The sequence below is a fragment of the Cebidichthys violaceus genome, unplaced genomic scaffold, assembly GCF_023349555.1.
Source record: "Cebidichthys violaceus isolate CVI_PGR_0920_01 unplaced genomic scaffold, fCebVio1.0.p SCAF_20, whole genome shotgun sequence".
Lineage (NCBI taxonomy): Eukaryota > Metazoa > Chordata > Actinopteri > Perciformes > Stichaeidae > Cebidichthys > Cebidichthys violaceus.
In genome coordinates this window covers 806,995-821,866 of record NW_027176373.1, presented here as the reverse complement: position 1 = coordinate 821,866, position 14,872 = coordinate 806,995, and the positions used below count along the sequence as shown (strand labels likewise).

Genomic DNA, 14,872 nt, shown 5'->3' with positions numbered 1-14,872 from the left:
ATCATGTTTTCTCCACCAGAAGGGAATCATAGAAGACACTTCATGACGTTTTCTCCACTAGAAGGAAATCATAGAAGACACTTCATCATGTTTTCTCCACGAGAAGGAAATCATAGAAGACACTTCATCACGTTTTCTCCACTAGAAGGAAATCATAGAAGACACTTCATCACGTTTTCTCCACTAGAAGGAAATCATAGAAGACACTTCATCACGTTTTCTCCACTAGAAGGGCATTCTAGGGGGCACTTTATCATGGTTTGTCTACCATAGAGGCATCCATTATCGGCTCTATGCAGCAATCTTTTGATGAGGACTGTCATGGTGTGACGATGTTCTTGTATGTGCACGAGCAGTCATGCTGCTGTAATGCCATTCAAACTGCAGAAGGTGTAATGCCGAAGGTGCAGTGCGATGCAAGTCATTAAACGTAAAATGAAAAAGTGATGGAGGAAGAAGATGTGACTGTAAACAATGTAGGTTTCAAAAGTATTCAAAATGTTGTGTTGTAAATGCAAATGTGCACGATGCAAACAAACCCGACACATTTGTTAGGCCTGAAGAACACATGCAATGTGTTTTGGTGTGAGATAGGGATTGTAAACAGATTTGTTTGTCGAAGAGTAAACTGGCTGCACAGATCAAACCAAACAAAACCAGTTTTTCCTTCCATTAGCGTGTAGTTTAGCTCAGGTGCTCGCCGTGGGCCGGGTTGTTCATAGAGGTAGAGACAAAAAGCAGCAACACAGGGATTTCGTTACTTCATAATCCCATTTGCCTTTAGAGATGCCGTCGGTGATATTGGGTTCTACAGATGGAAGTCGTTTGACTTGCAGATGGCTTTGCTCGTTTCTGTCCTCGCCTCTCACAGCGAACACACTGACCTCTCTGCTCCTCCCTGAGTCACATTTGTTTGTTCATGAAGCATTATGAGTTGCTTTGCATCCACATGAGTCACAGATGCAAATTAAAATGTTCCTGGTGTTGTTTTTATGTCCTGAAGCTCAGCTGGGCAGATGAACCCAAACAGCCCAAAATATGTATTTAAAGCCTCCCTTAGTGTGTAAAGTTGGCTATATATAATAGTTGTTCATGCAAACTAGGCCAAACTCATTATCATCCATCACATAGGCTGCTCTATGTACTGTGGCAAAGATTTTAATGCTGCAACTAAGGATTATTTTTCATTCATCTACTTGAAATACTGAATCTAGTTTTAATAATTTTTGCGATTAATCAATATATTGTCTACAAATTGTCAGCAAACAGTTAAATATGTCAAATACAAGCTCCTACACATAATAGCAAAAAATAAATCTGAAAATATCCACATTTGAGGAGCTGGAATCTGTCAAGTTTTGCAGTCTTTGCAGAAAAAAAAAGACTTAAATGATTATCAAAATATTTTCAAATAATTTCCTGTGAGTGAATTGACTAAACGTTTAAGCTTTAAATGTTTCCATTGCTTGCTCTGACAGTCGCTATTTCTAACTGCTGTCCAGCTAGTAAAGCCTGTTGCCGAATCATGGCAACCATTATAAGATGATTATGTGGACACTAATTGTTTAATATGTTTGAAAACATAAAAAAAATGCAGTTAATGTCACCCTTTACTTTTTAATGTGGTGTACCGTAGTACATTTTTTTTAATTATTTTTTCTTTCCATCTTTACTGCAACTAATTTTTCTCAATAATTGTCAAGTTTTCCACTGCTCCTGTAATAAATGTTTTCCTGTGAATGAGACTGCAGATCTATGCAAATGTTACCATGGAGTTAACACCCGCTGCTGTGTGTGCCGCTATTTGACTATTAAATGTGTCAGCGTCATTCATTGTTGTATTGTGTTACACTCACTCTGTCAGTCAAATCACTGACCCATTACAATGTTTACAGCTCTATGAATTATAAGTGTAAAATTAGGGTTGTTCGTATCCCTGGTTGCTTGAGCATTTGTTCAACCTACGAATTGGGCGTGGAAGTGGATGATACGTCACACAGGAAACAGGGCAAGGAAAAGATTAAGAAAATGAAACAAGATTCTTAAGTCGAGCTGAAAACAATAGATGATCAACAGACAAATGTACTATGTAAGTATTTTGATAATCAATTATGAATTGATTGATAGATGATAAAATATTCTATTCTGAAATAAAATAACTGTCCCTTCAATATTGTTCCTTCACCGTAGTTGATGGAAAGATGCACCCGTTCATGTCTTAGATTGCCGAAATTTGATTGAATCATAACTTTATTGTTTTAGCTCCTCAAACAACACTGTGTCTCCTTGTCTCTATAGAAAAGGACTACAGCAGCCTCTGTGAGCGGCAGCCGATCGGACGGTTACTGTTCAGACAGTTCTGTGAGACTCGACCCGAACTGAGACGCTGCGTCAAGTTCCTGGACGCTGTGGTAAGAAGTGTGTGTGTGTGTGTGTGTGTGTGTGTGTGTGTGTGTGTGTGTGTGTGTGTGTGTGTGTGTGTGTGTGTGTGTGTGTGTGTGTGTGTGTGTGATGGGCTTTTTGAATGTTTGTCTTGTTCCTGGAAGTGTGTGCATTTGTGTTGAAGAGATTGAAAGTTTTGTCTCCAATGCCCTTTTCCATGACTACTAGTGTGGGAAGACAAAAGGATGGAAGTGTGTGTGTGTGTGTGTGTGTGTGTGTGTGTGTGTGTGTGTGTGGGAATGAGGGAGGGTGGTGGGGGTCTCAAGGACTTGTGTGTCTTTCTTCCTCGAAAGGCTGCTCGATTCTTGTTAATGAAGAGAGGGAGGTATGTGTGTGTTTTCTTGAAAATCATGGTTATCTTCTAATGAAAACCAGACTAACAAGGACACTTTTTTCTGCCACTAAAGGTTTTTAAATGTAATTTTCAAACAATTCCGATTAATCTCTAAAAGTACTGAAATCTTAAACTTTATACAAGGAACTTTAAAGTGGTTATGAAACAGTCTCAATGTATATTAATGAATGCCTCTATATGACCTACATAAGTACAACAAGACCATCAGCAAGAACATCGGCTATTTCTTTAAAAAAATCATTCTTAATGCTCGTCATCGGTGCCACCGGGTCGGATTACGGCGAAATCAGACAAATTCATGTAGACAAGACACTCCTGCAGCTCACACTCCAGCGGGGCACTCCGGCAGCGCCCATCCTGCCGCGGACAAACCCAGATCCGGCTTCACTGCTGACCTTAGACCTGCAGCCGTAGCTCCGGCGGGAGGCCGGCGGCAAAAGCGTCTCCTTCTCCAGCCATGAGCAGAGCTTTGCCCCGCTGCTTTGCTGGGAGCAGGCCGTATTGCTGGGCCCACACAGGAGGGAAGGGAGGCACCGGAGAACCAGGACCAGGACTGCGCGGGGCAGGGTTTCATACCCTGCTGGAGTGAGGTTTTCTAATGGGACTCTGATACTCGGAAACGCTACCGCTTTTGTCCACAGGGTCTTCCAAAATCAACACAAAATATATGTTCCTTGTAGTAGCTTTAAAGACAGATATCTGTAAATCTGCCCAATATTATCTGCATGGTGATGTAGATCGAGATAGACATTTTTTTTTCTTTCTGTGATTTGAGTGAACTGTCCCTTTAAACAAGTGTAACATGGTGAGTTAGTTCTCATGTGGGACCTTTGCTGCAGGAAGTGCCTCCAACACTTGACGTTAAGAGTAAGGAGGAGGAGGAAGTCGAGTTTAATATCTGTTTAATGAAAAACGTGAACTTTTGACTTCTGGAGAGGAAACTACGTCACAGCGTCGACCCTCTCGTCTACCTCCCATGTTGTAAACGTGACACACACACATTTTCTGTTGACCTTATCTGTCATGGTGAACGGCTCGCTGCTCGCTCTGCTCACTAAAGGAATGTTTCAGTCGCACTCTTGTTTTATCCCAACCGGAGTGTGTGTGTGTGTGTGTGTGTGTGTGTGTGTGTGTGTGTGTGTGTGTGTGTGTGTGTGTGTGTGTGTGGTCCCATTGATGCTGTTTTGCCTTGTTTGAGTGTGCAGTTGACAAATGATAAACTGTGGTTTCCTCCTTCACTCTTATGGGCACTCGCAAGTGGAGGAATGTAACTTCAGTATATGTACATTTACTCAAGTACTGTACAATTTCGAGGTATCTGTACTCTACTTGAGTATTTCCATTCAATGTTACTTTATAATTTCACTCCACCACATTTATTTGCCAACACAACATTAAGCTTTAACCTCTGGAGACCATGATCGTCTGTCCTATCACATCCAGTGTTTGTCAGGTTACCCTCCGTTTCTCAACAGATTTCTTTTAGAAAAAGACGTTTTAGAGATGGAAAGCACTTCAAAATGTCCAGAGATATTTTTGGTCGAAGAACAGAGTTGTCCTCATTCTGCAGTCAAGGTGTTGATATTCTATGTTTAAGGGAAATTCCTTTGTGGAAAGACAATATGTTACATAAGCAGGGAAAACTCCCATTGGTTAGATTACGTGATTACCACTCTGTGGTACAGCTTGACTCGACTTGCTTTTGGTACCAGGTACATTTCTCAGTTTTGTATCCCCTGCAGATAGTACCCTCAAACATACAAACACAGTGTGTGTTCTCTCGCCGGGTCCTTTCATCAACAACCCAACAGAGGAACATTTGTACTTCGTCAATTGACCACACTCTGTGGTTCGTGTGCTGCCATTTTTTAAATAATCTGGGTAAAATGAATACAAAAAATGACCCCAACTGCAAGATGACAGTGGAGGGGGGGTCTGAACCCCCCTCTGTTTTTTTCTCCAAGTTCTGGCTTTACAATCCGAAATATAAAGCCTGTTTGGCTAAGGATTCCAAATGGGAAAAGAAAGCTAGACGCAAACTTTGTGAAAGTACTAAAGTCGTTTCACAGCATTCTCTGCATCAACATTCAAACACAGTCTAAATAATTTGAGTCTTGAGAAGTATGGAATTTTGCAAAATGGAAAATGTGTAGTAACTTTTGATGGTCGCTCAGCTATTTAGAAACGGTGGGTTTGTACAGGATTTCCCGAGTCGAGCAAGTGACGATTCCGCTCCAACTTTTAGCATCGGCTCAGCTCGCTCAGAACCTCGACCAAGCTGATACCAAAACAAGTTGTGGATAGTAACCGCTACAAGTACACGCAAGATAAATGTAAAAACATGTTAACCTAGCAGCATTAATGCTACAAACAACCCATAATGCAACACTCTCTGTAGGTTCCGATGTTATATTGGTGCTCTCTCCATTCTAAAAGAATCAGCTGTTGTCAAATACAATACTTCCCCTCTTTTTCAAACATAATATCCAGAAAACGAAACATTGTCTTCTACTCAGACTGACGATGCCGTCGCTGGAGAGCGAGGCTCCAGTCTGACTGACCGGCTCCGCCAAACTGCTTTACAGCTTTCAGTCGTCCAGCGGATACAACTCACGCACGAAGCAATTATGTTCTCTTTTACCCCCACGACCGCTTCCCGTCTCTTCTCAGAGAACTCTGCGAGAGAACGAGATGGAAAAGGGAAAATGAGATTTGAAACGTCTCTGCTGTCACTTAGCATTACTTTACAGGCTCTCGCTGTGAGATGGGGAGAGGAAGCACTTTGAAGTTTTGTTTTTTTTCCAGTCAGGCTCAGTTTACTGCAAGTGATTCAGAGAGATGATTGATGTGAGGCGGAGAGGATACGATCAGCTCATGTACTGCAGGGTGTGGAACAGGCCTCCCAAATCTCTTCAATTAAGTATTAAATTGGGTTTGGAAGTAATCAAGGCCTTCAGAGTTGGTAGCGCAGCTGAATTCAACATTATTGTTTATTGACTTTTATCATGAGGGTGATCAGATTCTGTCACCTCTGTGCAACATGTCAAATAGTCTGAATGACGGATTCCATTGTTTGTTTTGTTTGTTTTGATTGTTTTGCACAGAAGAACTTTTACTGATGTAACACATTATCTGTTATGAGCACGCTTCCCTGCTTATTTTTGTTTGAGGACTTTGCATACCCTCATATTCATATAGTGAAGCTGACGTTAACCATATTGCTAAGCACCACCTGTGCATGTCGTTTATACATCTAGACAGGTGATAGCTTCCACGTGTGGGTAACCGAGGGACGACTGCGACAGAGCTCCTGTAGCGACCGTCGGTCACCTCTGGTTCTCGCTCTCATTGAGTCTCGATGTGTTTCCCTGCAGGCGGAGTACGAGGTGACTCCAGATGAGAAGAGGAAGGAGTGCGGTCAGGAGCTCGTCGACAAATACCTCAACCCAAAGGTAGCCGCCGCTCTCATGGTCCTCTGTCACTCTCTATGTTTCCTTCGCTACGCATTGTTGGTGTGATTTGGTAAAGAGTCGGCACTATTTCAGATACATTACCCGGGGCAGACACTAACTGTCTCGCTCCCTGGCCGTCAGATACCTACGCTTGGGCAGCTCCTATCGCCGTTGTTGGTGTTGGTGTCCCGTGTGAAACCCAAAGATGACTTTTTTTTTTTTTTTTCACTGACGACGTTATGTCATGTGACGCTGCGCCACTTATTCACATGACGTTACATACGTTATGTTATATCACAAGCATACTTATTTGAAGGAATGATATTTTTTCTAACCCTAACCAAATGGTTTTGTTCCCTAAACCTAACTGCCCGTGTTGCACGTTTACCACGTACCAATGGTAAATCTGCACATTTTGACCATTTTAACACCTTCAGCGAATGGTGACAATGAACATGAGACATTTTGATTACTGTTGAATAAGAGTGGAAAAACGGCTTCTTCATGTCTGCAAGTTTCCTCCTGTTTTTCCTGATAATTCTGTCTCTCTGTATGCTTCAGTTATCTCACCTGCATCTGTTTGTCTCTCTCTCTGTGCATACAAGTCGAAACACGCCGCAGTCTTGCGGTGTGACAAGGATAATAATCTATCTGCACCGTCTCAAACCCAGTTCATCCGGCTTTCCCCTGTGAGCTCACTGCCAGAGTTGAGTCACTGTGTTTACACAGACCTAATGTGTTTCTTTTTGCGATGCAGTCGGAGGACCGTGTGCCTGAGGTGGAGGAGGCCATGATGGCTCAGTGTGCCGACAGGCTGCAGCAGGAGGCCTATAAAGAGCTCTTCAAGGACTGTACCAAGTAAGATCACAGGGGTCCCATCTGGGCTTGTTTATTTTTGTTTTGTTTATCCCCCTTTAACATAAGGAATTGGACGCATTGCTCAGTCAGAGCTGTCATGTCCTTGGACTTATTTCCGGAAGTTTGGTTTTTATGACTTTGAAAGGAATTTACACCCCATGATTACACACACAGTACACATGTTGGGTGATTAATAATAATTACACACCTGACATTGTAGAGAAACCACAGACCATAATGTAAAGAGGTGAAATTTACAGAACATTTTGTTGAGCTGTTAAATAAACAGATAAAATCTGAAGTTACGTCATACATCTTTTAAGGTTTTAGAGTTTGATTTTCCCCATGAGGGTCCATGTAGGGCTGATGATGCAGGATGACAACTTACACACAACTTATAACACACAAAAACGAGTTTCCTCCATCTGGACCAAATCAATTGGACCACAGGTGTGACAGTGAGCCTTAAGCCATTTAAAACTATAATCACAGATAAAGAGTTAGCTGCAAATGAACAGATATTGTACATTGGACTAACCTGATAATATGCTCAACTGTGGTATGAATATACTATGTATATATTGCATTTTTTGGAAAATACATGATACAGTAAAATATGGGGGAAAACCAAAGCGAGTTTTATTGAATTAAACCTTTTGAAAACAGACCAGATTTAATCTTTTTAGCATCAAATAAAACATCCCCTCACACAAAGGGTGAAATTGTGTGAGGGGATGTCACAGTGTTAGCTCATCTCAAAACAACCTTACCCTCATCTCTCTCTCTCTCTCTTTGTGAGGTTTCTGTTCTCCAGGCATTGAAAAAGAAATCCCGCGGTGCAACTACAATCATGCAAAAGCACATCAAAACAAGTGCTGCTGACCCTGCAGACAGCTGACAGCCTGAACACTGTCCTGAATGTCGGCTCTGTCTCCTGCTTCGGCTTTCTGGCAAAGTCTCAAGTCTTTCAAGTCACAAGGCTCAAGTCACTGTGGCGTTAAAGTCGACTGAGACGCTGCCGTTGTCTTGTTGTTTGACGGCGAGTTAAAAGAGTCTGATTTATGTCCATTTCGCATGACTAAAGTCTCCATGGGTGTTGGGATCTGATTGGTCCAGAGGAGGACTGCATTAGGTTGAGAGGAAGCAACGTGTTCAAAGAAGGAGGAAATGTTCTTCCTCCATAGATTTTTACTGAGGATGCTTTGGGAGCTGACTTGGAGTAGACAAGTATCCCAGCATGCATTTTAGCAACACGTCCCCCTTAACAAGCTGAACGCTAAGAGTTGGATACCCTGGGTTTTACCTTTCAGGATAGATACATGCTGACTTCTCTTATTGGTGAAGGTTGTTAGGGTTGTATGCGAGGACTGTTGGGCCTGCAGACACGACTCAGACAAAGAAGACACACAAAACACACAAATACAGAAAACAAAGCCCATGACTGAGCAGCTTCCGGCCTGTAACATCAGGTCTTGCTTTTGTAACTCTAGATTTGCAACTCCAGTATTTCCCAAATGAGGAAGTTGGGTTCATAACGGTTGAGAGCACTGAGCATGTCGGCCGTTTATCACGGTTGGAAAATGTAGTTGCGATGCAGAGAAAAATCCACTCGAAAAAAGAAGAAGAACATGAAATGATTCATGGTGCAGTCAGGACTCAGAAGAGCACGGAATAAGAAATCATAATAATTCAAGCAATATAAAGACTAAATAGAGATAAATGGAAAGGAAAACATTACAATAAAAACACATATTTTTTGATGAGGAAGAGTTAATCGTTCATTCCATAAACACTCACACATTGTGTAACATCCTCTAACGGCTCTGTTCATGCTTGTTGCGTAGGCGTGAGGCGGCGCAGAGGCCAGTTTGTTTTTCAAGCCACATCAAGAACAAGACATGAGTAATTAGCTATGGTGCTGTACACAATGTTAACACTACACGCTCTGCACTCTGTACTCGTCTGGTAGGAAGGTAAACGAAGTCTGGTGATATTCTACACTTTTATTTTCAACACCTTACTATGAAATCTGTCACAACTCTTATAGTTGGAATTCCAGAGTTTCATATTTCATTCGAAATCAACCCAGTAAGAATGAATCCTTTAAGCACTACCTCTTTGCCCTAACTCTGTGAAATCAAAACTATGACTCAAAGCAGGGCCACGATTTGTTTCAAAATAAGTTTTGACTGATTGAATGATGCCAAAGAAATAGTATTTTAATTTCATATAAAGAAATATAACTATTCTTCTCAGGGTTGTTCAAAACGTGGCAAGATTCTGCCAGTAACATATTTCTAGTACAAGCAGTTATCTTAAACAACCAGAGTGTAGGATAGAGGGGGATTTATTGGCAGAAATGGAATATAACAATTCATAAACTTTTTGTCATTATTGCGTATAACCCTCTGAAACTAGGAATTGTTGTTTTTCGGGCAGCATATTTCTCTGGGAGTGTTTTTTTTGTCAGTGTTTCAGACAGTGACCTGGAACGTGACTGTTTCATTTGACTAAAACCATAATCCTTCCTGTATTAGCTCATTGCGGTAGCTCCTAAAGGCAACATATTACCTGAGTTAAGCTCCTTTCTCAGAAGGTTATAAAATCTGAAATTAATCCAAATGTTTGCTTTTGAAAGAAGAAAATAACACCTCTTGCAAATGAATTCATAAGCAAAAAGAAATGCATCCTTGCTTGATTTCAACCAATACAGTCTCACTTGGCCTGGTCTGACCAGTAGCTTATGGTGACTAATGTTAGCTGCTGTTAGCAAACTTCCAAATCACTTTGCTAACCCTACTTGTGCTGCTGTTACACTATGTTTCATCGTGCCATAGATCCAAAAATGTAAATATGGCAAAACCTGCTATTTGCAACACTATTGATAGTATAAAGCAGCTCTTCTCAGGCTGCAACATTTTTAATCGAGAGTCCAAGGCGACGTCTTCCAAAACTTAACTATATTTAGTTCCCTGTCTCATTAGACTAACAAAAGCAAATGGGCTCTTTGATTTTGCTGAGGTTGTACTTTGTTCAGTTTTGGCACGGTTTGAGTTTTTTTGTTGCTTCCAGACTTTTAATGCAGACAGGCAGGAGTCAACATGGTGTGTTGTGAGGGGTTTTTGTTGCTGAGGTATATCTGAGTGTCATCGGCATAGCAGCGGAAGTCCAGGTTCAAAATGTCGGATCAACTGACCGGTTTAATGGTTACTCAATTATCTAGTGAATTTTCTGTGAAGCTACTTATCCATTAATCAACTAATCGTTTCAGCTCTAAAAGCAACTAACTAAAGAGTTCAGCTAAAGTTCAAAGAGACTGACATCAAGTTCCTGCTGCTCTTTTGGACAGAAAATGACCTGCAGACGTTCTGTTGTGTTTTTCTACCCAGATTGATCCACGACTACCTGAGCGTGGCGCCCTTCGCGGACTACCTCGACAGCATGTACTACAACAGGTTCCTCCAGTGGAAGTGGCTGGAGAGGTAAAGTTTGTTGAACGAGTGAAATCAACGTCCCCTTCTCATATCTGTGTCTTTCTCGAACTTTTCTTCTCCGTCTTTGTCCGTCTTTCCACTGCTGTTTCTCCCTATTATGTACATGATGATACATAATGCATACTTTCATTACACACGTACCACTTAGGAGCTCACTCGAGCTCATTTAGAGGCCACATTAGCCTTAAGCTCCACCACAGTACCAGTAACAACATGCTTAGCGAGTTGCCTCATTCCTTCCTCTCCCCAGTGTCCTCATGTCCTCGAGTTTCCTGGGGTGAGAACAAATGCAATATCAGAGTGATATCACGGTCACATATTTCAAGACAGGAGTTTGAAATTGCTCAACTGTAAAGTTTCACAGTTCAGTTTCAGCAGTGAGTAGACTTAGAGCAGGCTGTTGTTTTAAAGGCTGGATGCACCTGATTGTATCCTTACCGATAATACTTGAGAAGGTTTTGTTTATTGTAATTATGGGAAGAGTGGTGCAGGAGATGCAGCAGGTAATTCTGGTGTCTATCCAGGTCTAATAATCACAATATAGATCATTTATTAAGGTAGAAACTTACTTACTTTTTCCTGTAATATATGTTAATTTATTTAGTTTTACCTTGAAACCCTCATTAAGATAAATAAATATATATATTTTTCAAGAGTGTTCTGGCCAAGATAGACACTAATAGCAATGAGTTACAGACAGCATGACAACAGAAAATGTGTCACAAAATCAGGATTATTTGCACCTTAAAAACAACCCCCAAAAACCTCAAAGCAACAGTACAGCATACAGTATATATAAGCTCCTTTACCTGGTTCAGTGCAGACTTTACTAACTTTCAATAAAAATGAGTGTTGGCAACTAAAAGCAAAGCTGTTCACACATTAAATACATTTACATAGAGGGTATTTGTAACTTAATTAACATCAAGGAACAGAGAAGAGCCATTCAGGCTGGTGGTTACTATTAAAGATCATATATAAGACCATGTCCCCTGGAAACCTTCCGCTCACTGCTGCTCTATGCAGGAGTTAACGTAAACACAACGACTGCACATCAGCTAGTCTCCTTCTCAAAGATGAGACGAAGCAAAACGGTGTCAGAAGTTACCTGGACGTAACTGTAGCTCTCAAACAAATGAAAACAATGTAAACACAGTTAATGTGGGGAAATAATATAATTAAATGTACAATACATGAGTCATAATAGACATAGTTTTGCGGGGGTGATATCAATGAATCCCAGTCACCCCATGCATCACGCATAAATATGGCTTAATTAAAGGCACACTCACATTAGATTTCCATTTAACGGAATAACGGAATGAATAGATATTGATCACGGTGATCACAGACTATGAACAGCGTACGTGAGCGACGCTACAGTTGCTGCAGCAGCCGAAAAGTTGATCTATTTACATCAGTGGCACATGGAAAATACCCAGATCTCAATTCTCTTGTATTGTCTGAGGTAATTCCTTACAGAATCACATAAGTGTTAATTTGTTGCTGGAAAAATAAATCTGTCATCACAATGATGTTTATTATGAGTTTTATCAGGTTTGTTTACAGACAGAGAGAGTTTGTCTGGGTCCCTGTCCCATCACTGAGTACTGATGGTTCCCAGACTCCACTTTGAAAACTTCGGTGACGCTGTAAACACGCAGGCTATCCCACAGTGTTCTGAGTGTTTAGGTTCAGTGGTTAAATCTGGCGTTCTTTAAGAATCAGCTGAAACAGCCCACATGGGAGGCCAAACCATCCCCAGGCATTAGTGACGTATGAATACAAAAGATCAGGCCTGAACCCACAAGGTGACGAGAGCAGAGAGGAAGACATGGAGAAGAACAAGATTCCTAAAGACAAGAGAACATCAAGACGATGATGGAGACAAAACAAAAAACAAAGAGAAGGGGGAGACAGAATGAGGACTGTTTATTCCAGCCACACAAGCTGCTTATCAGATAATTAAAAAAAACACTGCATGTCTGGCATGTAGGCTTTCCAGGAACTGTGTACAGTTGACAACCTTGAATCTGTCTGTTCTTCCAGTGGGGCTTTGACAAGTTTTCAAGAACCACAGGGTCACTGAATTCCCTCCACCGAGGAGAATTTCTAATCCTTCAACCGCAGTGAAAACAAAAAGAAACACCACCATAGTTGGAGTGAAAATGTTTTCCTGCAGCAGCGGTTGTTCAGTCATGAGATGTTGCAAGACATGTCAGGAAGAAGAGGAAACGACTGCAGAGTAGAGCTGTGAGCTGCTTATGTTATCGCAATTACAGCAAATAAACCAACAAACAAATAAGTGAAATATATTTTTTCCTATCACTGTTCAACCCCATTTAAAGGAATAATTTGTAACGCGGAGAAATATGCTTATTCGCTTTGTTGCTGAGTGTTACTGCATCTCATATCTGTTTGTAAAATATGAAGCTATAGGCGGTTAGCTTAGCTTAGCATGAAAACTGGCAGCAGGGGCAGTTAGCCTGGGACTGCTGCTCTAAAATCAAACACTAAACATTGATGAGTTTGCAGGCAATACAACGTTTGCATTGCTCTTACTGCATAAATATAATTAATTCATGTGTTTGAGTTAGTTTGTCAGCTAGCTAGCCGTTATCACCAGCTGTTCATTGATGTAGCCAAACTTCAAGTTCACAAATTATTCTTAGAGCGCAACATCATGAAACACGACACCTAAAAAGGAGAACTCTGTCCTGTCCTGACCCTGGGCTCGGGCCAACTGGTGGTTTTGCAGAGAAGCAGCGGCTTCTTTTGACACGCCGAGCTTCACGGCAAACAACTGTGTTTTACGAAATGCCAGGTCATTATTTTTTTAATACAGTTATGAGTAAAACGTAGCTGCACTTTGGCTAATAATAGATACTGTAACGTAGAGAGACGGAGGATACAATAAAAAGCCTAACTGACAAATGTAACCCCTTTCATGACATATGACGAAAAACAAACCCTTTTATTTAAATTTAGAGTGAGCAGAGAATGAAGAGCCATCGACTATAACCAGGCAGGACTAACACTTCAGCACGTCACTGAAAGCTTCTTGCAAACAGGAACAAAACACATTAAGGCTGCAAGCCCAGCACTAGAATAGTCTCTACACTAAAGCATCGACTGACCAACAGAAGGGATTTATATACCCACAGACTAATGGGCTGATTGAAGAGGGCTGAGTAATGGCTGATGAGAGGCAGCTGCACCTGCAGGAGTTCGGGACCTGTGGAGGTCAGAACAGGGCTTCACGTGATCGAAAAGAGGAGGAAGTGTTGAAAGACTTGTTTCGCAGATGAGCCAAGGCTTAAACAAGACTTTTCTTCATTGTGTTAGCTTCCAGTCCAACGTCATTGTTTTGTTGATTTAATCTCAATCAGTTCAACTGTGTGCGTCCGACGGGCGCAAACAAGGCTCTGTCATGTGATCTCAATCACTTATTGTGAATGCTTTGAATCACTGCGGCTCTGAACTTGGCAGTTTCGCTTTTAACTATGCTGTTGGTAGCTATTTGCTCTGTAATGCCATTAATGTGCTGCAAAAAAAAGTTGAATCTGACGCGCGCGCACACACACACACACACACACACACACACACACACACACACACACACACACACACATACACAAAAAAATCAGCTCATTATCAAACCTCAATACTTTTGTGTTACCGACCAAAAGTCTGCAAAAAGTACTGGTCAGCTATGTAGTTAACTTATTAGAATATGAGCCCAAAGATTACATTTTCTTTCTTCATCCGTCCAACAGTTTAGTTTTCTTGTTTTTGTAACAAGCATTGAGGCCTTCAAAGCTGCTAGCGTAGCTATAGCCCTGACATTTAGTCTCCACTGCTCACCTTAAACGTCACAGCATGAGTTTAGTCTGATGTCAGAGGATCAACGTGGGCCTAAATTAAAGAATGCCACAAAACCAATAACAAGTATTGGTAATAAAAATACAAACATGAGACGCACCATCACAGGGTTAATTAAGCAGCAAATGACTCATCCTGTTTTAATGAGTCTATTAAATTGACCTGCTTGAATGACCAGACTGTCCACAGGGAGATAAGGGCTGATACCAAGAGGGAACAGTTAATTGGTGCTTTCGATCATTATAGCAGCTCTGTTTGTGCTGGTCATAAATCCATCCACTGCTGACTGACTGTGGACTCAAAAACAGGGTTTAAGATCTCTGCACTTTTGAAACACAGTAAGCAGACACACAAAGTTTTGTATACAATTTGAACTCATCAGCAGGCAT

At 41.3% G+C, this 14,872-nt stretch overlaps 1 protein-coding gene across 1 annotated transcript in view; it reads left to right on the top strand.

Annotated features, from left to right (window-relative positions):
- grk6 (G protein-coupled receptor kinase 6) overlaps positions 1 to 14,872 on the top strand; it is a 46,083-nt gene that overhangs the window by 17,880 nt on the left and 13,331 nt on the right. Inside the window, exons 3-6 of the mRNA XM_068715601.1 lie at positions 2,299 to 2,411; positions 6,172 to 6,249; positions 7,007 to 7,107; positions 10,497 to 10,589. Of these exons, the coding sequence (XP_068571702.1) occupies positions 2,299 to 2,411; positions 6,172 to 6,249; positions 7,007 to 7,107; positions 10,497 to 10,589 (385 nt within the window). The remainder of the gene's footprint in view (positions 1 to 2,298; positions 2,412 to 6,171; positions 6,250 to 7,006; positions 7,108 to 10,496; positions 10,590 to 14,872) is intronic.